This window comes from Oryzias latipes, chromosome 6, assembly GCF_053564925.1.
Source record: "Oryzias latipes strain Hd-rR chromosome 6, Olatipes_Hd-rR_3.1".
Lineage (NCBI taxonomy): Eukaryota > Metazoa > Chordata > Actinopteri > Beloniformes > Adrianichthyidae > Oryzias > Oryzias latipes.
Genome location: NC_136242.1, coordinates 6,228,383 through 6,252,124, shown reverse-complemented (window position 1 = coordinate 6,252,124; position 23,742 = coordinate 6,228,383). Strand labels below are relative to the sequence as shown.

The 23,742-nt window shown below is 43.1% G+C and overlaps 1 protein-coding gene across 5 annotated transcripts in view; it reads left to right on the top strand.

Moving 5' to 3' along the window:
- carmil2 (capping protein regulator and myosin 1 linker 2) overlaps positions 1 to 23,373 on the top strand; it is an 82,781-nt gene extending 59,408 nt beyond the window's left edge. For all 5 annotated transcript variants that reach the window (XM_078948321.1, XM_023955527.2, XM_078948319.1 and 2 more), the window contains 8 exons: positions 810 to 914; positions 9,937 to 9,973; positions 10,366 to 10,434; positions 11,409 to 11,623; positions 18,550 to 18,676; positions 18,793 to 18,882; positions 19,039 to 19,134; positions 19,205 to 23,373. In XM_078948321.1, the coding sequence (XP_078804447.1) occupies positions 810 to 914; positions 9,937 to 9,973; positions 10,366 to 10,434; positions 11,409 to 11,623; positions 18,550 to 18,676; positions 18,793 to 18,882; positions 19,039 to 19,134; positions 19,205 to 19,653 (1,188 nt within the window). In that variant the 3' untranslated portion in view covers positions 19,654 to 23,373. The remainder of the gene's footprint in view (positions 1 to 809; positions 915 to 9,936; positions 9,974 to 10,365; positions 10,435 to 11,408; positions 11,624 to 18,549; positions 18,677 to 18,792; positions 18,883 to 19,038; positions 19,135 to 19,204) is intronic.
- Positions 23,374 to 23,742: the final 369 nt, after the last annotated feature.

Sequence of the window (23,742 nt, the reverse complement as noted above, 5' to 3'; positions counted from 1 at the left end):
ATCAATTAACCATTTGGGAGCTCGTTAGATGGCCAAACATGACGAATAAACATTCTTACAGTCTTGTTCCAAAGCTGCGCCTTGACCTCCTCTCTTTGACAAATGTAGAAAAAGAATTTTGTCAAATTTATAATTTAGATGTAAATTGAGCTTAAGGGGGGTGTTTTCTTTCAGCATTTCTTGTTTTATTTCCTTTGGAATGCATTAAATAGTGAAAACATTATATTTGATGTGTTATTTTGTACTTTAATCTTTAGATATATTTGGTAAATGGTGTATACTTATATAGTGCTTTTCTACCTATAAGGCCCAAAGGTCTTTACAGTCACACACATTCACCCAGTCACCCACACGTTCACACACACACACACATTCACACACTGGTGGCGGCTCTGCTGCCAAGTGCTGGCACCAGCCTACCACCAGAGGCAAGGTGGGGTTCAGTGTCTTGCCCAAGGACACTTTGAGACATGGGTGTGCAAGGCGGGAATTGAACCTGCAATTTTACAATCATGGGTCGACCGGCCTACCGCTGCCCCACAGCCCCCCCTATTTACATGTATAAATAATCCTTCTCGATTATGTCCATACATTGTTTAAAGTATAGAAGTGTCTTCTGACGACTATCTTAGAATTCTGGAGTCAGGATAGAAAAACGTCTATTTTAGAATTGAACATCCAGTAAATATCTTCTCCACATGCAGCTGAAGTGGACAAAGAGGATGTTAGATGCCAGGACGAAGGACCAAACGGTATCCTCTGTTCATTTTCCAATCTTTCCCGTCAAATAAATGCTGATCATCTTACAGAAACATGCGTCTGACACCACGGCCAGCTTTGAGCAGAGGCTCCAGGTGATGCTGCAGCGGATTGGAGTGACCAAAACCCCCCCAGCAGACACCAAGATGTGCCAGGTGGGTCAGCTTTGTGCGTCTGAGCAGGTCACATGGTCTTCATAGGGTTGGTTTCTTTAAAGGTGTGTGCCACCTTCAAATGAAAAGTTCATTAGGCATGTCTTGACTAAACCCTTTGGGCATGTTTTCAGTTCAAACAGCATCCTTCCTTATCTGCTAAGGACACAGTGTGTTTTAAAACCTCTTCATCCTAGTTTGGGCAATAAAACATAGGAGAACTATTGCTGAAAAGGTCAAAAGGTCATCTGTAAACTGCAGCTTGAGTTAACATTGAAAAACCCATGTCACCAATGATCAAAGGACAGTTTCTTTAACCCTTGTGCCATTGGGACACCAGTCAGATATGTGCCATGACCCATTGGGAGTTGGGTCATCTAGACCCACTAGGCAGTGCTCTGAACCTTTTTTCTTCAATGATTTGTGATCTTCACTGGTTTCCATGGATTACATGAAATCTTTCCACCTTTATCCACCTTTATCATGGTAGGGAGAACACGTCAATGTAAGGGTGGGGTCATCTAAGATAGCACAAGGGTTAACAGTGTCTCGTGTTGCCTCATTTAGTAACCATACTCGTACAGCAGCACGTTCTCTCAGCAGTGAATGCAACACCACTGACAACCTGAAGGGTTCAGTGTTCAGCACCTCTGTTTGGCATCTCCCAAAAAGCAGCAGTTTTGCAGGACAATCTGCATTTTACAAGAATCATCATGCTGAAAAAATCTGACACATAATGGATTGTTTGCACCACAATGCATTTGGCCGCCGCTGGATGGCGTAAGAGGGGCTGTAGGGACCTGCTCTGCCTGACTGTGATGGTTTGTGATCAGAGGGCCACCGTTAGGAGTCCAGACTTGGGAGGGGCTGAGTGGGACTGTGTAGTTTTTGTACAGATAATACTGGAACATTCTTAACAAAAGGTCAGTCATTTTCTTTTAATCTGGTCTCATCATTTGAGGCCACATCCACTCTTTCTATCTGACATGGTCATCTGCTCAACTCTCTCTTCCAACGCTGCAGTTACAAAATTTAGCCACATGCATACAGGAATATCTGGACCCCCACCAATCAGCGATGGACTCATGTCTTGATCTCTCTGATTGGTTTACACCAGAAATCAGCAGCCTGCGGCTCTCTGCGGTTCTTTAACATAACTATCGTGGCGCCGACCAGAGTCTATAAGACAGTACATGTTGAATGAGAGGTGAATCAAAGCCTCATCATGCAGAACCTCTCCGGGTCGTCTGTCCACCAGCGCTTGTGTTTTTGGGAGCGGGTCAGAACCAGGCGAGCTGCTGGTCATGGAGCGAGTCAGAACCAGGCGAGCTGTTGGTCATGGAGCGAGTCAGAACCAGGCGAACTGCTCGTCCCTGAAGCAGGTCAGAACCAGGCGAGCTGCTGGTCCCTGAAGCCGGTCAGAACCAGGTGAGCTGCTGGTCATGGAGCGAGTCAGAACCAGGCGAGCTGCTGGTCATGGAGCGAGTCAGAACCAGGCGAACTGCTGGTCATGGAGCGAGTCAGAACCAGGCGAACTGCTCGTCCCTGAAGCAGGTCAGAACCAGGCAAGCTGCTGGTCCCTGAAGCCGGTCAGAACCAGGTGAGCTGCTGGTCATGGAGCGGGTCAGAACCAGGTGAGCTGCTGGTCATGGAGCGGGTCAGAACCTAGCGAGCTGCTGGTCATGAAGCGGGTTCCCTCTGCTGATGACTACAGTCAGCAGTAAACAGGAAAGATTCATATCAATAATTTGAATAAACAGATTAAAACCTAACGGGCTGAGAATTGAGATTCAATCAAATCTAAATGTAGACATTTTCTAAGTAAAGTTCTGTGTGATCATCGACCTGCCTCACCGCCACGACTCCAGCCGGCGTGTAATCCCAACAATGTTCTGACCCAGGTAGGACTAGGATGGAGAACTTTAAGAAAATGGACGTTCCTGAAAAAACAGTGCATTTAATGACACCTGAACAGATTTGTTTGCTTTCAACGACTTTACCAGAAGGATTCATATGTAACCAGGAATTAACAAACAACAAAGTCTCAAATGTGGCGAGACATCCCAGAATAAACACGCCGTTTTTCCAAAAACCTCCTGATCCAGATGAGAAAAACAGTTGAAGCTGATTAACTGCTGGTTCATTACAACATAATTGCTGGTTTTGTGGCCTCTAATGAAATAGTTCTCATCTGAACCCAATAAATGACAGAGGATCCAAAAAAAGACCATCTACTCTAGAACTTTAAAAACCAGTGATGCCGTTGATAAAGACTGTTGCTGCTCCGTCTTTTCATTTCTGTGGGAAACTGATCCAAATGGCTCTTTGAGAGGGAAAGGCTGCAGACCCCTGGTCTATACTAAAAAACAGAGCTTGATGTGTGTTTGTTGGCTTTGACAGTTGCAGAGATCTTGTTTCATGCCTTTAAAGGCTGGGAGTTCTGCCATGACCTCAGATTTCAATTGACTCCCACCATTAACAATCAAGTTGCTGTATTATCCAATGAGGTTCCTCTTGATCAGTGACTTTGACTAAGAGCAGTGAACGTGACCTTTTAGTCGGGTTTGAAGCAATTATCAGTTTTGAGTCTTGTGACCCATGCTAGGCAGGAGAAGGGGGACAGTGGGGGTTTCTGCCACACCGAAGGGGGGTGGATGTAGCTTTACTGTTAACATTATCAATACAGTTTCTGATGGACATTTGTATGAATGCAAAAAACACTAGTATTTCCAACCTTCAATGTACCCTGGTCTGTCTCTTCTCAGATTACTACAAACAGAAGTGCAGACTAGAGGGCTGCATTGGGATCGGGTCCCGCCGGGTCCCGCGGGACCCAACCCAAATCTCGCGGGATTGGGCGGTTTGGATTGTGCTGCGGGCGGGAGCGGGCGGCAAAAAATAAACCCCGCGGGATCAGTGCTGGCATGAATATCTCATGAATATATATAAGCGAACTTCGTTAGGCTGTGCAGCTGTTGGTTTCTTATGTACTGAAGCTCCGTGAAGGCACCAGGTAGAGACGCCCAATGGCCTCTGTCATGTAACCTGATGTTGGGGGTGCGCCCCGCCCCTTCTCTTACTAAGAGCGCGCTTCAGGCCGTCTGTCTGCGCGCGCACACACGGACACTTTTAACCGAACAGGAATGTGAAAATATATTTAATATTTAAGTTGTACATTACCCAAGAGGAATGCATCAAAAGATGAGGCTGGAGGAGGGACATGAATCTCTTTGATAATATCAATAAAAATACATGTTTTTTTCCTGCGGGACGGGGGACGATACAAAATCAATGCATCTCTATTACTGTGCGGGACTAAATTCTCTGAGTTTTGCGGGTGCGGGCGGGAGTGGACATACATAATGCGGGAGCGGGCGGGAGTGTAACGCATACGTTGCGGGAGCGGGCGGGATTGGTCAAAAATTCAACGGGCGCGGGCGGGAGCGGGATGAAGAAAATAGTCCCGCGCAGGGCTCTAGTGCAGACTCTTCCTTTTTCCTTCAGCTGCTCCCTTAGGGGTTACCACAGCAAATGTCCTGGACCGGTGCAGCCATCAGTTGGGTGTTCTCTGTACCTCAGGAACCCCTGGCTGGGCCTTGGTGTCTGTCAGCCTGAATGACGCCTACAGCTCCATTCTTAGCTCACTTCACATCTGTGTCATCAATAATAAAAATGTGAAACTTTTAATTACCAGCTGAGAACTGGGCACCGTCTCTCGTGTGATGCTGTGCAGTAATTATGCAGTCACATGACTGCAAAGGAAGCGGTTCAGAGGAAAGTCCTTTGTAGCACAGATTTGTTGCTTCAGAGCTTCTCTGACTGTGAGTCTCTAAATCAGATCGTGTTTCCAAAAAGGTTTTTGCAACAGACCTTTGGCCAAAATAACAACAAAAAGTAGAACAAGGAAGGAATTGATTTGAAGATTTGTGGTCAGATTGTGAAGTGAAGGTGTCAGAAGACATTTGAGTCCCAACATTGGACTAGTGAACATGACCCAAGTTTGCAATGAAGAACATTTTTCTAAAACTCAGAGAACTATTATTAGGAAAGCAGCAGCAGTTGAAAATAACACAGTGAACAAACACTCCACTGACAGAAAAAGAAGACAGTGATCTGGTGTCCTGAAAACCACCATGTCACTTGAACCTCTTGACCCTTTTGCTGTCTTAGATGACCCCACCCTTACATTGACGTGTTCTCCCTACCATGACAAAGGTGGATAAAGGTGGAAAGATTTCATGTAATCCATGGACACCAGTGAAGATCACAAATCATTGAAGAAAAAAGGTTCAGAGCACTGTCTAGTGGGTCTAGATGACCCAACTCCCAATGTTAAAGTGCCTAGGATAGCACAAGGGTTAACAGGGTTTGTGTCAGGGGGTGTAGTTGAGGACGGGCTGCTCTTTCGGATGACTTGGTGCCTGATTGATCTAAGAAAAAAGGTCCTGTGACGGTGGTCCCTACATTTTTGCTCCAGGAAGAAGCATCTCACATCTGAACTGCGAGAGTCCAGAGGGGTGCACCATGAAAGACATCTCTGTGTGGTTCGGAATGAACCATCTCCAAACTAAAAACCAAGTTCCACATATTAGGGCATGTCAGAGACACACCACAAGATTCCGTAACAGTGATTATCTGTCAGCATACACTCACGCATTCATGTATGCACACACTCACAGTCTGGAAGTGATTCTCTAAGGTTATACCATGGTCCGGTTGAATACTCGATTCTGATTGGCTGCTGGGTATGCGTTAAAACCTGATAACCGCACGGTGAAAAAAGAAGTTCCGGTCGGCTAGCTTAAATGATTTGTATCACTGCGCCGGCTTCTGTAAAACAACCTTTTGCTTCATCATCTGGGCAAAAACAAGCGGTAAGCGATTAACTTTCCCTCTGAATTGATGTTTATTCAACCCATCGGGACGATCAGCATATATATATCGCCGAATCTTGACTGCAGCGGTGGTGCTGCGCGACGCGGACTATATGTTACGTGATGCGGCGCATCGCGCCGCATCACGTAACATATAGTCCGCTGTTTATGAGAAAAGTGATCCAAATCGAAAAAAAAAACAAGAATTAAGGACTAAAACCTGGTTAATATGTATTGCTTTTGTAAGTGACCATGGTATAAGCGGGTTAATGGCCTTCGAAGTGTGCAGTTACTACTTTTTAACGCACTTCGCGGAAGCAACCGTCCTCCGCGAACACGGCGTGCGTTAAAAAGTAGTAACCGCACACTTCGTCGGCCATTAACCCTTACTTAAGCACTTGCCCACACAGAGTGGGTTTATCAGGAACTACCTCCAGTATTTCAGAGGGGAGGAGAGGTTCTGACCTTTTGCTCCATTTAACTCTTGTGGGATTGGCTCAGGGGGGTGAGCAAGATATGACGGGGAAGGAGTCAGGCTTTTGTGCTTGTGTAGTTTGTTTAGACTCTGCTAAAGTTCATTTTTGCATCATAAAGGAATTGGAAATTACGAAATGAATACTTTCTTCAAGCCTCAGTCATTACATTAGTCAAACACCAAACAAGAGTCAAGAAACAAAATATTCAGTTTTCCAGAAATTTGACAAATTCTCCGAAGACTTTTCTCACAACTGCAAGTTCCTTACAGATGTGTAACATTTGCGAGAGAAACGAATCGGCTTTCTAACAACTGACTGCCAAGGTGCTTCATTACAACAAAAAAGGATTCACCAAACAGAATGATCTTACTTTCTATGTTGTGTTCAAAGCTGCATCAGATTTCTCTGCACTGCCCAAAAAATCCCCTGCAGTGTATTTATTCCTTTTAGAAAGTGAAAGACCCACTCCAATGAAAATTGTCTTTTTAACGTGTTCTTGTAGCATTTTTGTCATGATAGAGGACACGTGTAAAGAAAATTAAGAATAAAACTGCTTTACGAGTATTTCTTTATACAAATTTTGGTGAATCAGTAGCAGTTAAAAAAAATCCAGTTGGAAACAGCCTGTAGTTGCTATGGACAAACTACAACCGTGAGGCTACAAGCTCCCTGCTCTGCTCCATTCTGATCATCCACTGTCAGACCAACAGATCCATGAACGTCTGTGTTTTCCTGTCTGAGCTGGAATCTGGATCAGAACTGGACGGAGGGATAGATCTGAAATTGCTGAACATTTTTGTTGTAGCAGTAATGTTAGGTTGGGGGGTGAGGGGCTGTAAGCTAGTGGTAGAGAGTGTAAACACAGGGATGATGGGAACAACTCAGAGGTGAATTTCTGATGAACTGCAGAAACTATGTCCTAGAACAGTGTCTCCAACCTATTTCAGGCCACAAACTGAACAGGGCCGGAGTTTGCGTTTAGCATTTTTTTTAGCTTCCAGTTTCTGATTTCTGAAGAATTTATTAAATTAAAACGATACTTCAAGAAATTTCATTTTAAAAAATCCCAAAAACATTAGTAGATTTTTTTTTACAAATGACAAAGATTCAGTGAAACAAAGATGCTCATAAGTAGAATTTGTTTCTGATTTGTAAATAATTCAATAAAAGCAACATTACAGTTTTATTCCATAGAATCCCATTATAAAACTGAGAACCCAACCCAGTCTCAGATCATCTTTCAGAGCAAAAAGATTGATCATCTTTTGTTTTTACATAAATCCTGATTCATTGCGGGTTTTTTTTTAACACAGGAACATTTTCTGTGCTCAGGTTTCTTTAGAGATGGCTGCCTAAATGACCCTCGCTGTTAGAAAATTCATAAATGTCTCTTTTACAAGTTCACACAAATCAGAACCAACTTTATTTGATTGAATCTTCGTCCTTTGTCAATTTTTTGCTGCTGGTTTAAACTAAGACTTTGTGATGAAGATGAAGATGTCGAACTGGATGCTAAGAACCGGATGCTAACTTTGGGTGTGACTGACTTTTAGTGTGATGGATAAAAAAAGCAAAATAAAATGACACAACCGTGTTAAAACTGGTGTTATCTAAATAGAATAATAAACACATTATATATTATATTATTATCTCCATGTGTGAAACATTCAATCGCTGCAGCTTCTGGTCCATTAGAACAATTAATCCGTTTTTGGAGGAAAACTCCTGGTTTGGTCTGTAAACTGCAGCTTAAGGTTTCTTTGAGGATGAAGCTCGTCTTCAGGTTCCTCTCTGACTCTTTCCAAATACATGTTATTGTTAGGTTTATTAGCTTTTTAGCTTTGAGTTACTAGCTTAGCGGTCCGAGCAGCTGCTTCAAGTCACGTGACGCGTCAAGACAGACGGAGGTGGGGAACAGAATGCAGTAATTTTATAAACTTCTGTCAGTATCAGATAATAGACTAAACAGAAATAATAAAAGTTAGAGTATGCATTTGTTTTTTGTCTGTGGCCCGGTACCAAGTGGTCCACGGACCGGTACCGGTCTGCAGCCACAGGGTTGTGGACCACTGTCCTAGGAAACGACACAAGTTTCAGAATTGAAATACCGTTGGAAACGCATTAAAATTAGATCAAAGGATGATCAAAGTGGAACTTGTGTTTGTGTTGAATGTTCCTCAAACGTCATGTAAGGCATTGCAGTTCTGACACAGTGATGCTGTAGCATTCAGAATGATTTGAAATAACAAGACCCTAAAACTACAGTTTGGAGGCAATGCAATAGAGCACATTATTAATCCTTTCATGTCTTTACCAAAGTGTGCATGATGAAATGTGCATGCTACCTCAAACATCTGAAGTCTCCCAGGATCAGATTTCTCCTTTAACCCTTGTGCTATCCTAGGCACTTTAACATTGGGAGTTGGGTCATCTAGATCAGTGTTTTTCAACCTTTATCGAGCCACGGCACACTTTAACCTTGACAAAAATCCCGTGGCACACCAGCATCCCCCCCCCCCCAAAAAAAAGCAGAAATTCATGGTCTGTATTGATAGACAGCCCCCCCCCCCCCCCCCCCCGTCGAAATCTCACGTGGATTTTTGTGATTATTGTGGCAAAAAAAGCAGGAAGTTGCGGATGTTTTTTTCTAAGAGATGAAATGAAAGTTAAATTAGAAAATTTAGAAACTGTTTGTTTGTTGTGGTTTCAAGACGTTTCACAAGGTCGACTCATTATGCGCTGTCCCTTTAAGCCAATGCATCATGGGAGATGTAGTGTGAAAACAGCAGGAAAAGGGCAGAAAGACTCGCGTCTCTGAGCCTCATTGTTTTGTTCACTTGTTCCACGGTCTGACACCGGACTCTGTGGAAAACTACACCGCTAAAGACGAGCTTTAGCTGCTATTTTTGTTGGAACTGAGAGATTTTATCAGCAGAATTAAGAACAACCAAGTTAAGACTTTAAACACTTCTGATTGGTCAGACTGATGACATGTTATTAAGCCTTCAAGAATGATTGGCGGAGACAGTTAAAGGGGCGGGACATTTCCGCAAACTGCTATAGCTGCAGCTAAATCGCGGTACCGTCATAATTATCAAAATGTCTTTAATAGAATCAAATAAACACAAAGAAAAAGTAATTTTAAGATCTTTTATATTCCTAAATACTCAGTGTTTTATCAGGGCCTGTTTGGATGAACAAAGAGCTGATCTCCAGGAGATGGAAAATGTTGTTAGTGCAGTTAATGAGGGCAATTTCCCACGGCACACTTGACCATCTCCCACGGCACACTGGTTGAAAAACACTGATCTAGACCCACTAGACAGTGCTCTGAACCTTTTTTCTTCAATGATTTGTGATCTTCACTGGTGTCCATGGATTACATGAAATCTTTCCACCTTTATCCACCTTTGTCATGGTAGGGAGAAGACGCTAATGTAAGGGTGGGGTCATCTAAGATAGCACAAGGGATACAATCCAACATCTTCTGAATTCAAAGTAACTGTTTGTGCTGCAAGTTAGCACATTAGCAAACATGAAACATCCAAAAGTGTCCGTTTTAGGCCCCTGAACAAAGTCCACCAGAAGTTCAAACATGAGAGAATCTGAGTAGCCTGAGATCCGTCCTATCTGTCCTGCTTTTGGTGTAATGATGCTGGACTGATTCTGTTTCAGAACAAAGAGGAAGAGCTCAGGAAGGCCAACTCTGAAGGTAAGCAGCTTCCATGAATGCACATTCTGGAGGAGCTCCAACATTATGATGTGAAGTGATTTATGCATCATCCTGAACCCAGAGTTCATGAAAACTAAAGGAAAACTTTGAGATGAAAAACTCCTGATAGACCAAACAACAGGCGGTTATTTCTTTTTAATATTATAGTGGGAATTGTCAGAAAATGTTTTCTTGAGCTTTTCTAAAACTCTTTTCCCTGCGGCTCAGTGCAGCCTCCACAGATGCAGGTCTGGGAGGAGGAGCATCTTCCTCTTCTCAGTCCTGATGGTCTTCATCATTATTAACTGTTTGAAAGCCTCATGTGGAGTCCTCCACTGAGAATAACTCCAGAGATGGAACTGTTCAAGCTTCGTGCTTGCCTCTGTTTCCAGGTGCCATCCTGGACAAACCAAGCCCCGCCCCCGCCTGCACCAAGCCCAGAACCATGTCCACGTCATCAGGTAGCAGAGGTTTCCCACATTTCTGAGCATGAACAGATCCCTGTTTGTCCTGAGCTGGAATTTTGGAAGCTTTGAAGCTTCAGCTTTTAGTTAGAAAGATCTTCACAGATTCAGACGTCAAGAACTCTTCTGTAGCAGAGTTCTTGACGTTGAAGTTCTGAAGATATTGTCATCAAACTTTTTAGTAGGATAATAAGTTTATGATAAGTCAGTTGGTGACAGTAGCTTCAGAGATATTGCGCACCCTTGTTATGATTCATATCTCTATTAAAATGTGATATACACAATAAAATAAAGATGGACTTTCTCTCAAAATATTGATTTAAACGTTAATCGGATGAGTTCTTGAGGCGGGAAGTCGGGATCTGTGAAGATCTTTGTAACTTTACCAAACTCACTTAGCTTAGCCTCCCTTGCTTCACTCATGCATCCACTAAACAACTTCCAGGTGACTGTGAAAATAAAAATACAATCCATTATTTGTTTTTCCTGGAAATTAATAACTCAAGAAAGCAGTCTTTTTGTTTTTTTCATTGTTGGTTTTAGTTTGAAAATCGATGAAGGAACGATAAACAGATTTATATGATTGGCTGAAAGCGAACACGCCTGATTGGCCGATGAACCTGAATGACAGAGTCATTAGCCAATGATGACATTTGCTGACCTGGCAGGTTAGAAGAGTCTCAATATTGACCACAGGCATTTCTCTCATAGATACAGAGATTCACAAATGAGAGGCAATGCATGAATGCACATTCTGTCAGTAGTGTTCCTAAAAGTTATGTTTGTGGAACACTTTGTATGCATTTGTGAATTTATACTACATGTTGGCATAAATACATATTTGTGAATCAGAGCGTGTGTATATGTGAAACAGTTTGTGAGTATTTGTGATTATGGGGATTGACTGAACTCCACACAGGAGTCTGTCAGAATCCTCATCACATTTTGATGCAGCCTCTTTGTCTGTCTAGCTGACCCCAGACTTCCCCCGAGGCCAGTCCAGCCTCTGCACCCAAAACCTTCTCTCCCTGAGCGCCCTGTGGGCCTTCCCCCTCCCAGACCTGCAGTGGCAGTGAAGCCTGCATTTGCCACCCCTGCTACTTCTGCAGGAAAGCTGACCCCACCCCCATTAGCTCCTCCTACAACGCCGCCACGGCTAATCAGGCAAGACGAGTCTGAACCACAGGTAACACAATACACAACAAACACACAGGTAACACGATACACAACAAACACACAGGTAACACAATACACAACAAACACACAGGTAACACAATACACAACAAACACACAGGTAACACAATACACAACAAACACACAGGTAACACAATACACAACAAACACACAGGTAACACGATACACAACTAACACACAGGTAACACAATACACAACAAACACACAGGTAACACAATACACAAAAAACACACAGGTAACAAAATACACAACAAACACACAGGTAACACAATACACAACAAACACAAAGGTAACACAATACACAACAAACACACAGGTAACACAATACACAAAAAACACACAGGTAACACAATACACAACAAACACACAGGTACACAGGTAATGCAATACACAACAAACACACAGGTCACACGATACACAACAAACACACAGGTCACACAATACACAACAAACACACAGGTAACAGGATACACAACAAACACACAGGTACATAGGTAACACAATACACAACAAACACACAGGTAACACAATACACAACAAACACACAGGTACACAGGTAACACAATACACAACAAACACACAGGTAACACAATACACAACAAACACACAGGTAACACGATACACAACTAACACACAGGTAACACAATACACAACAAACACACAGGTAACACAATACACAAAAAACACACAGGTAACACAATACACAACAAACACACAGGTAACACAATACACAACAAACACAAAGGTAACACAATACACAACAAACACACAGGTAACACAATACACAAAAAACACACAGGTAACACAATACACAACAAACACACAGGTACACAGGTAATGCAATACACAACAAACACACAGGTCACACGATACACAACAAACACACAGGTCACACAATACACAACAAACACACAGGTAACAGGATACACAACAAACACACAGGTACATAGGTAACACAATACACAACAAACACACAGGTAACACAATACACAACAAACACACAGGTACACAGGTAACACAATACACAACAAACACACAGGTAACACAATACACAACAAACACACAGGTAACACGATACACAACTAACACACAGGTAACACAATACACAACAAACACACAGGTAACACAATACACAAAAAACACACAGGTAACACAATACACAACAAACACACAGGTAACACAATACACAACAAACACAAAGGTAACACAATACACAACAAACACACAGGTAACACAATACACAAAAAACACACAGGTAACACAATACACAACAAACACACAGGTACACAGGTAATGCAATACACAACAAACACACAGGTCACACGATACACAACAAACACACAGGTCACACAATACACAACAAACACACAGGTAACAGGATACACAACAAACACACAGGTACATAGGTAACACAATACGCAACAAACACACAGGTAACACAATACACAACAAACACACAGGTACACAGGTAACACAATACACAACAAACACACAGGTAACACAATACACAACAAACACACAGGTAACACAATACACAACAAACACACAAGTAACACAATACACAACAAACACACAGGTAACAGGATACACAACAAACACACAGGTACACAGGTAACACAATACACAACAAACACACAGGTAACACAATACACAACAAACACACAGGTAACACAATACACAACAAACACAACAGGTAACACAATACACAACAAACACACAGGTAACACAATACACAACAAACACACAGGTACACAGGTTATGCAATACACAACAAACACACAGGTCACACGATACACAACAAACACACAGGTCACACAATACACAACAAACACACAGGTAACAGGATACACAACAAACACACAGGTACATAGGTAACACAATACGCAACAAACACACAGGTAACACAATACACAACAAACACACAGGTACACAGGTAACACAATACACAACAAACACACAGGTAACACAATACACAACAAACACACAAGTAACACAATACACAACAAACACACAGGTAACAGGATACACAACAAACACACAGGTACACAGGTAACACAATACACAACAAACACACAGGTAACACAATACACAACAAACACACAGGTAACACAATACACAACAAACACACAGGTAACACAATACACAACAAACACACAGGTAACACAATACACAACAAACACACAGTTAACACAATACACAACAAACACACAAGTAACACAATACACAACAAACACACAGGTAACACATTAAACAACAAACACACAGGTAACACAATACACAACAAACACACAGGTAACACAATATACAACAAACACACAGGTAACACAATACACAACACAACAAACACACAGGTAACACAATACACAAAAAACACACAGGTAACACAATACACAACAAACACACAGGTAACACAATACACAACAAACACAAAGGTAACACAATACACAACAAACACACAGGTAACACAATACACAAAAAACACACAGGTAACACAATACACAACAAACACACAGGTACACAGGTAATGCAATACACAACAAACACACAGGTCACACGATACACAACAAACACACAGGTCACACAATACACAACAAACACACAGGTAACAGGATACACAACAAACACACAGGTACATAGGTAACACAATACGCAACAAACACACAGGTAACACAATACACAACAAACACACAGGTAACACAATACACAAAAAACACACAGGTAACACGATACACAACAAACACACAGGTAACACAATACACAACAAACACACAGGTAACACAATACACAAAAAACACACAGGTAGCACAATACACAACAAACACACAGGTAACACAATACACAACAAACACAAAGGTAACACAATACACAACAAACACACAGGTAACACAATACACAACAAACACACAGGTACACAGGTAATGCAATACACAACAAACACACAGGTCACACAATACGCAACAAACACACAGGTAACACAATACACAATAAACACACAGGTAACACAATACACAACAAACACACAGGTAACACAATACACAACAAACACACAGGTAACACAATACACAACAAACACACAAGTAACACAATACACAACAAACACACAGGTAACAAAATACACAAAAAACACACAGGTAACACAATACACAATAAACACACAGGTAGCACAATACACAACAAACACACAGGTAACACAATACACAATAAACACACAGGTAACACAATACACAACAAACACACAGGTACACAGGTAATGCAATACACAACAAACACACAGGTCACACGATACACAACAAACACACAGGTCACACAATACACAACAAACATACAAGTAACAGAATACACAACAAACACACAGGTACACAGGTAACACAATACACAATAAACACACAGGTAGCACAATACACAACAAACACACAGGTAACACAATACACAATAAACACACAGGTAACACAATAGACGAAAAACACACAGGTACACAGGTAATGCAATACCCAACAAACACACAGGTCATACGATACACAACAAACACACAGGTCACACAATACACAACAAACACACAGGTAACAGGATATACAACAAACACACAGGTAACACAATTCACAGTAAACACACAGGGGGGTATTCCAGGAAGCATGTTTAAACTACCATGACTTTAACCCTGAACTCTGGCTGAAATCCGCCTGAACTTGTTTACTCTGGGTATGTCGGTTCCAAAAGACCGGAAATGAGTTGGCGTAATTACGCTCGACTTGGTAACCCTGGGCTAATGCACGTGCACAGAAGGTACATAAAGACATTCTCAATGGATCGCCGATTTCCGGAGTCACCACGGAAACATGTGGTGAAAAAAAGAGACCGCTATACTTCAGTGAGACGGAGTCTGAGATTAATGACGGGGTATGAAGATCATACGTCCATCAAAAAAGTAACACGGCTGCATCATCAAAAGGAAGAGTTTCTGCTTGGAGAAAAAGAACGGACAAAGTAAACGCACGAGTTTCTATCTTATTTCTATTTTCATGTGATGGATATATATATATGTATATATATATATATATATCCATATATATATATATATATATATACTTATCCAATTTTGCCAACTTAAATTAATTACTTCTATTGGTAACAAATAATTGAGTTAAATTTATTCAACCTAATTTTTTACGTCTATAAAACTCAATAGTTGTTAATACAACTCAAATTTACATATTTATTTAACTAAATGTCATATTACTCCAATTCAAGTAATCTTTTTTCCATCGTAATGAATTATAATTCTTGAACTCTCATATGTCTAAGTTTGAGCCGGCAGATATACTCATTTTTCTAACAATAAAAAGAACAAAACAGTATGTGCTTATTGCGTTCATTCATTTATGGATTTTCCAACATTGTCAATATAAATTGGGATTGTAGGGGTGCTATATAAACTCATCATCCTCTCCCTCCCTCTCACTCATGGTGCAGAGACTTGAGCAAAGTAGGACAAAATAACTCAGCAAAACATGGTAAAACACAGTAAAACAGCTAAACAACTAAACACATTTGGTCAAAAACCCACACTTAAACCCAAATCCATCCAGACAGGCAAAGGGAATGGTATCCCACAATCCCTTGCGGTGCCGATCTAACAGCAGCACCAAAGTTACACCTACTTAATTGAATTAATTTGAATGAAAGTAAAATAACTGTCTGTGTTATTATTAAACTGACTTAACAAAAAAAAAAAAATTAATTATCTTAACTGAAGCAAATAATTAAGTTAGATCAAAGTAAAAAGTTTATTTTTCCAACATCTATATGTGGTCTTATCACCCTCTCATGGTGGAAAAAGTATTATCTGAGCTTCTTCATCCACTAAATCATCTTCAAATGGACACGCCATGCTGCTTCACCTCTCTGTAAACAAACTAACCTTCAACTAAACCTGCTCCAGACCAGGTTATGTTCAGAGCATGAGTTGCTATGGCAACTTGACATACCCTGAAACATACCTCCATTTCTGGAACTGAAAGCTGAGGTTATCAACTTCCTTAGCCTCAAACTTACCATGGGAGCTAGCATAACCTGCTTTCTGGAATACGCCCCTGGTAACACAACAGACACGACAAACTCACACATGCGCAGGTAACACACCAACACAACAAATACAGACATGCATAGGTAACACAACAAACACAGGCATGCACAAGTAACACACCAACACAAGAAACACACACGTACACAGCTAACACACCAACACGACAAACACAGACATGCAAAGGTAACACAACAAACTCGCACATGCACAGGTAACACACCAACACAACAAACACAGACATGCACAGGTAACACAACAAACTCACACATACATAGGTAACACACCAACACAACAAACACAGAGATGCACAGGTAACACACCAACATGTAACATGTAACAAACAAATGTAACAAACACTCAAAATTTTTGTACCAAATATCACACATGCACAAACAGCAAACACGCACAGATGTTTAGCAAACAAACAAATGCACAGGTAACAAACCAAAACCATGATGTAACAGACACACAATTGCCTAGCAAACATGTACATGTATCACACATGGACATGGAGTTAGAAAACATGCACAAAGGTAACAACAAAATACAAGTAACAACTGCACACATGTGTAACAACCTCATAGATACAATTAGTCAGGAGTGTAAATATTATACGACTTAATCGATTACTATTCCAACTATGGGGAGCCTGTTCAGGTCATGTTTACAACACTCATTTGTGTTTGGGCGTCCTCCTCCTGGGCGGGGGTGGCTGGCCCTTGCCTTGCTCTCTACTGGACCAACCGTGGGCCTGGGTTGGTGGCTGCCTGGAGCATGGGTCGGGTCTGCCTTGGGGGGCCCTGGTCCGTGCCTGGCTTCGGGGTGGGGGGAGACCCAGAAATCCTGGGTGGTGGTGGGGCGCTCGTCGTGGGCCGGGGGTGCTCTCCTAGGGCGAAGCAAGACGTTGGGCCCTCCCAGCATTGTGGTGGTAACACACATGCAGACAAACACACTAACAGGTAACACACACACACTAACAGGTAACACACACACCCCAAAAGGTAATACACACCAATAGGTAACACACACACCAACAGGTAACACACACAGAGGAACAGGTAACACACACACACCAACAGGTCACACACAGCAACAGGTAACACACTAACAAGTTACACAAACACACCAACACGTAACACACACACACCAACAGGTAACACACACACACGAACAGGTAAGACACACACACCAACAGGTAACACACACACACCAACAGGTAACACACTCACAGACACACACACCAACAGGTAACACATGCACACACAGCAACAGGTAACACACTAACAAGTAACACACACACACCAACACGTAACACACACACACCAACACGTAACACACACACACCAACATGTAACACAAACACACCAACAGGTAACACAAACACACCAACAGGTAACACAAACACACCAACAGGTAACACAAACACACCAACAGGTAACACACACACCAACAGGTAACATACACACACCAACAGGTAACACACACCAACAGGTAACACACACACACCAACATGTAACACACACACACCAACAGGTAACATAAACACACCTGCAGGTAACACAAACACACCAACAGGTAACACACACACACAGTAACAGGTAACACACACACACCAACAGGTAACACACACACCAACAGGTAACACAAACACACCAACAGGTTACACATACACACCAACAGGTTACACACACACACACACACATCAAAATCATCTGGATCTTGTGTTTAGTTCTGGATTCAGCTTCTGTCAGGAAGATCCTTCCTTAACCTGAAAGTGTTTTTTATCATATCATTGTTTGAGTGTCATCAGCTCGCCTTCATCTTCATCCCTACAGAATGGGAACCAGGAGAGTTCAGCCTCCTCCACATCCCCCAGGAAAGACCTGCTATGTCCAGTTCCTGCTCCACGGAGGGGGCTCAGCGCACAGGATCGCTCTGACAAAACCCACTCGCAGACTGATGGTGTGACCCTATAGGAGACAGTTACTCATGAACACTGCTCTGTTGTGTAACATGAGTCACAAACACATGTACTCAGAATAACCGTGGCACAGATGTAACTCTGACTTTTCTTTCAGAAAGCCTTGCTAAGCCATGTCCGCACCTGAAGCCCATCCCTCAGCGCAGAGCTGTGTCCGTGCATGAGGACGCTCTGGCCATGACCCAAGGTGAGGCTTAGCGGGAAGATGAGAAAAACACATTCTAAGACTGTTGTTCAGAAAATGTCTGTCAAGGTTTCTGCAGGTCAACAGTGACTTCATGTCTGTTCTTATGAGCTTTCATGATTTGATTTATGATTTACGAACTCTACTTGTGTCTTTCAGAGCTAAAGTCCGTTTTACAGAGATCACCAATCGGTTTCCATGGCGATAAGTGGGATCTTCCCTCCTTCAGTGAAGATGAAGCACAAAGACCCCACGGTGAGAGGAGAACCTGTCTGTCTGTTCTTTCATTTCCTGAAACCTCATCTGTCTGTCTTCATCCTCACAGCTGATGGAAGGAAGGAGGAGCTGCATCTAGAGAGTAAAGGAACGGGCAGTGTGGACACTGCAGCTGTCACTAAACAGCCCCCACCTGGAAAGGATTCAGTGGCCCCCCCGTCTGCAGCTCAGGCTCAGCGTGAACCTTCAGGGCTTCAGAAGGTTCTGAGCGGCTCAGAGAGCTCTGCAGAAACCCCACTGTCCCCAGGAAGGCCGGCCTCAGCCGCCACCGCCCAGAAGGATGGCCCCAGCCCAACCTCACCCCCCCAAATCTCAGACAGACCTCTAGTCTCCCCACCATCCAAAGAAACTGCCCCCAGCATACCCCCGTCAAAAACACCCCACCTGAGCCCCAAACACCAGGAGAATGGATCCTGCACAGCGCTCCCCCCTGCAGGTCTGCGACACAGCACACAGGATCGGCACGAGCACAGAACTGACCCCGCCTCATCTGATTGATGGACCGAGGACTCAGGGGGGGGGGCTGCTGACTTCATCGACTCTATGAGCTAAAGCACAGATGCACACACATGCAGGAGGAGTCGCACTAGACGGGCTGTTCTTCACAAGAGGCCGCTGATGGTTCCATTCTGTGATCCAACACAGCTGCTGAGGGGTTCAGAGCCCCCCCCTCGTGTTAAAAACACCTCACTGCAACAGAGACAAACCAGCAAATAACATCATGCTGTAAAGACAGACCTTCAGGAAAACAGGAAGTGCCCGTTCAGCACGTTTAGACTTTATACTAAGCACTTAAAAACCCTACTTCAGGGGGATCCTTCCCAACCAAGACAGGACAAATGTCACCTTCTGTATGGGGGGGGGGCATCCTCACTCAGACCTGGACCATAAAGACTGGGCAGGGAGAACCGGCGTGCTGTTGCCCATAACGACTGGAGCCTGTCAGAGTCTGACTGCAGTTTCATGCAGGAAGCTGATCTGCATCTGCAAACACATGCCTCTGCACACATTCATGCTATTGTACAGAATAGACTATATTGACAGTTTCTTCAGGACAGACTCAGTTTTATCACCAAAAGTTATCGTACATTTACACCCAAACAATGAACTCAAAAGCGCACTTTTCTATATTTTCACCAAACTGGTTCCTGACGTCCCTGATCAGCAGAGCACGTGTTGAAAGTGAGACATTTGGATGGGAGTTTACGTTCGACTGGAGGCGGTGTGTCTCAGAAGGTGCACAGCAGCCTGTCTGACATCAGCTGGAACCCCATGCCAACCCCCCCAATGTAAAGTGTAGTGAAGTGTGTAGGTCTTATACAAGACTTCTAAATGCTGCAAAACCCAGAACAGTCATGTTGTGTCATGGACCGGATGTAATATCATTCATTTGTGATTACAACGTTTACCTTAAAAGTAGAGTAATTTAGGTGTGACCTCAATCTTAGGCCTCAACTTTTGGTCTTTCTATTCTAGTAATTTTCAGTAACCTCGAGAGCTACTTTCTCTGCAGCTGGAGGATCTGACACCCTCAGGTGTTCTCTTCAGCTGTCAGAGGAAGAGATGAGGAAACGCCTCCCTGTTTCTGCTTTGGTGCCGTCAGGCTTCACCAGCATCTCTACATCCCACCACCGACATCTACCTTTAACTTTACAAATGCATGCAAACTCACTGAGACAGACCTGTTTTACTGGAAAACAACAGGAGGGGGAATTTTCTAAAAACTGTGGGGGGAAAAAGAAAAAGAAGGCTTCTACATGTTTTAATACCTTCTGATCAGGTTGAGGGGCAGGATATTCAGTCATGTTGAGTCTGAAGCAGGAAAAATAACGTTTCATCAAATACAGCAACAACAGCAGTAACTGGATAACATTGACAGATTCATGTGAACAAGTAAAAGTTTAATACCATTACAGTAAATGACAATATCATCTGCATAAAGATGAAGAAAGAAAGAGATACAGCACTGACTGTAGTGGGCCCTGAGACTGGCTCTTGTGGTACATCTGTTCAGATAGTTGGAAACATTAGGGAGAATGACACTGCTCAAATTCTTTACAATATTTGGAAATATAGGACACAAAGACAGGTAACATTTCACAGAGTCTGTCCTGTAACCCTTGTGCTATCCTAGGCACTTTAACATTGGGAGTTGGGTCATCTAGACCCACTTGACAGTGCTCTGAACCTTTTTTCTTCAATGATTTGTGATCTTCACTGGAACGAGGAACGAGAGGGATCAAGGTAGAAGTGTTAGGTTACAGGGGGCTGAGGTGAAGAAGGTGCAGGAGTTTAAGTACTTGGGGTCAACAGTTCAGTGTGATGGGGAGTGTGGAAAAGAGGTGAAGAGGCGAGTGCAGGCAGGTTGGAGCGGGTGGAGGAAAGTGTCAGGAGTGTTGTGTGACAGAAGAGTGCCAGCAAGACTCAAAGGAAAGGTGTACAAGACAGTGGTGAGACCAGCTCTGCTCTATGGGTTAGAGACGGTAGCAGTGAGACAGAGACAAGAGGCTGAGATGGAGGTAGCGGAGATGAAGATGTTGAGGTTCTCCTTAGGAGTGACCAGGTTAGACAGGATAAGGAACGAGTACATCAGAGGGACGGCTCATGTTGCCTGTGTTAGCGACAAAGTCAGAGAAGCCAGACTGAGATGGTTTGGACACGTTCAGAGGAGGGATAGTGGATATATTGGTAGAAGGATGTTGGAGATGGAGCTGCCTGGCAGGAGGGCAAGAGGACGGCCAAAGAGGAGATATATGGATGTCTTAACAGAGGACATGAAGTTGGCTAATGTTAGGGTAGAAGATGTCCATGATAGAGTGAGGTGGAAAAGGATGATTCGCTGTGGCGACCCCTGATGGGAAAAGCCGAAAGAGAAAGAAGATTTGTGATCTTCACTGGTGTCCATGGATTACATGAAATCTTTCCACCTTTATCCACCTTTGTCATGGTAGGGAGAACACGTCAATGTAAGGGTGGGGTCATCTAAGATAGCACAAGGGGTAAAACAATACTTTTTCAACGGAGGAAACATTTCACTTGTTCTGTAGTTTTATTTACAGGAAGTAAAAGTAAGCATGTTTTTAAAATGTTTTTTCTAAAAACAAATTCTTTTCTCCAAGTAAAATATTTTCGGTTAAGTGATTGAGACTTTTGTCACGTGTTGGTAGAATATCGGACTAAAATTAGACAAACTAGTGAAATGTCTCACTTTCAACTTTGAACTTTGCTTCAATGTTCTGATATTCATACTTTATCATTGATAATCTTTATTTTCTCATCCAGCACTTTACATTTTATGAGAGGAGATCGCCAAACACCTAGACTTTGTCATTTATATCCTCTGTTTTTGAATGCAAACCTTCATTGTTGGTGCAGAAAGCTCATGGCTGCCTGGAGGTTCTTCATCAGGGCTGAGCAGAGTTCCCACGAAGCTTTCTGCAGCTGCCTTTGCTCACATTCTGATCCTCTGACGATCTTCTCACAGGAGCCACAAACTCCAGCTGAGGGCATAAACGAGGGACGATTAAGACACTTCCCAGCATGCCGTGGCTCCTGCAACAGTCCCATCATGCCGTTGGTGTGAGAGCGGTCTCAGGTTTTCCTTTTGTCTAAACTCTGATCTGTTGTGCAGCTGTTTCTGCACCGACGCTCTGCATGTTTGTGTTTTCCAAGCTGATTCAGGTTCATTTGCCCTTTAGGCAAACATGGGTGTCTTCATATCAAACTAGCACCAATGCTCACCACTGTAAGGGTCCATTTCTCCTGGGGGGGCGGGGCTGTCTGTAAGCTCCTCTCCTTGGCTGTGTTCCTATTAGCACACCTAAAGGTGAGCATGTGACCCGGGAACAGCTTTCCAGCTGGAAATGCTGCAGTCCCCCTGTGGGATGAGTCTGCTGCGGGGGCGCCGCACAAGCTTCCTGGGGGGCCGTCACCATGGCATGGAGCATGTGCATCTTCAGCAGAAGCTCCTCTCCAGGGACGTCAGCCCCGATTCGATGCTGCTGCGACAACAATGACAGAGGCGTTTTGCAGAATGCAGTCAGCGGCATGAGCCTCCCTCTCATCCTGGAGGAGGCCGGATTTTCTACTCGTCTTTTTTTTTCGCCTTGCACGCACAGAATATATGAAAAATGACATAAATCAAAGTAAAATGAAGTATGAACACAGAGTACATCTGTACCTATACTTGTTCAAATAATTAAAAGTTTATGGAGTTGTCTCATTGACATTTTTTCACCATAAAGGATGTTTTCTGGTCGATGTCTGTTAAGACTGTCACAAATGACTTGAAGATCCTCCTCCAGCTTCCAGCCTGTGACGCACAGACAAACCACCAAACCACTGAAGGGGTCCTCATGGTGGCTGTCGGTTGGTTAACAGGATCTTTACACTCATCATCAGATGAAGATGCTGCTCTGAGTTGTCAGGTGGATGACAGCACTGAGGTCTGATGGGTCCTCGCGTCACAACAGCTTCCTCCCCAGAGGGTCTTGGTGAATCAGGACCCCCGATAAGTGTTTGTTCTTCTCCGATCCCCTGGTGGGATTTACCATCCCTTCTTTTAGGCCCCTCTTTTTTATTTTCAGG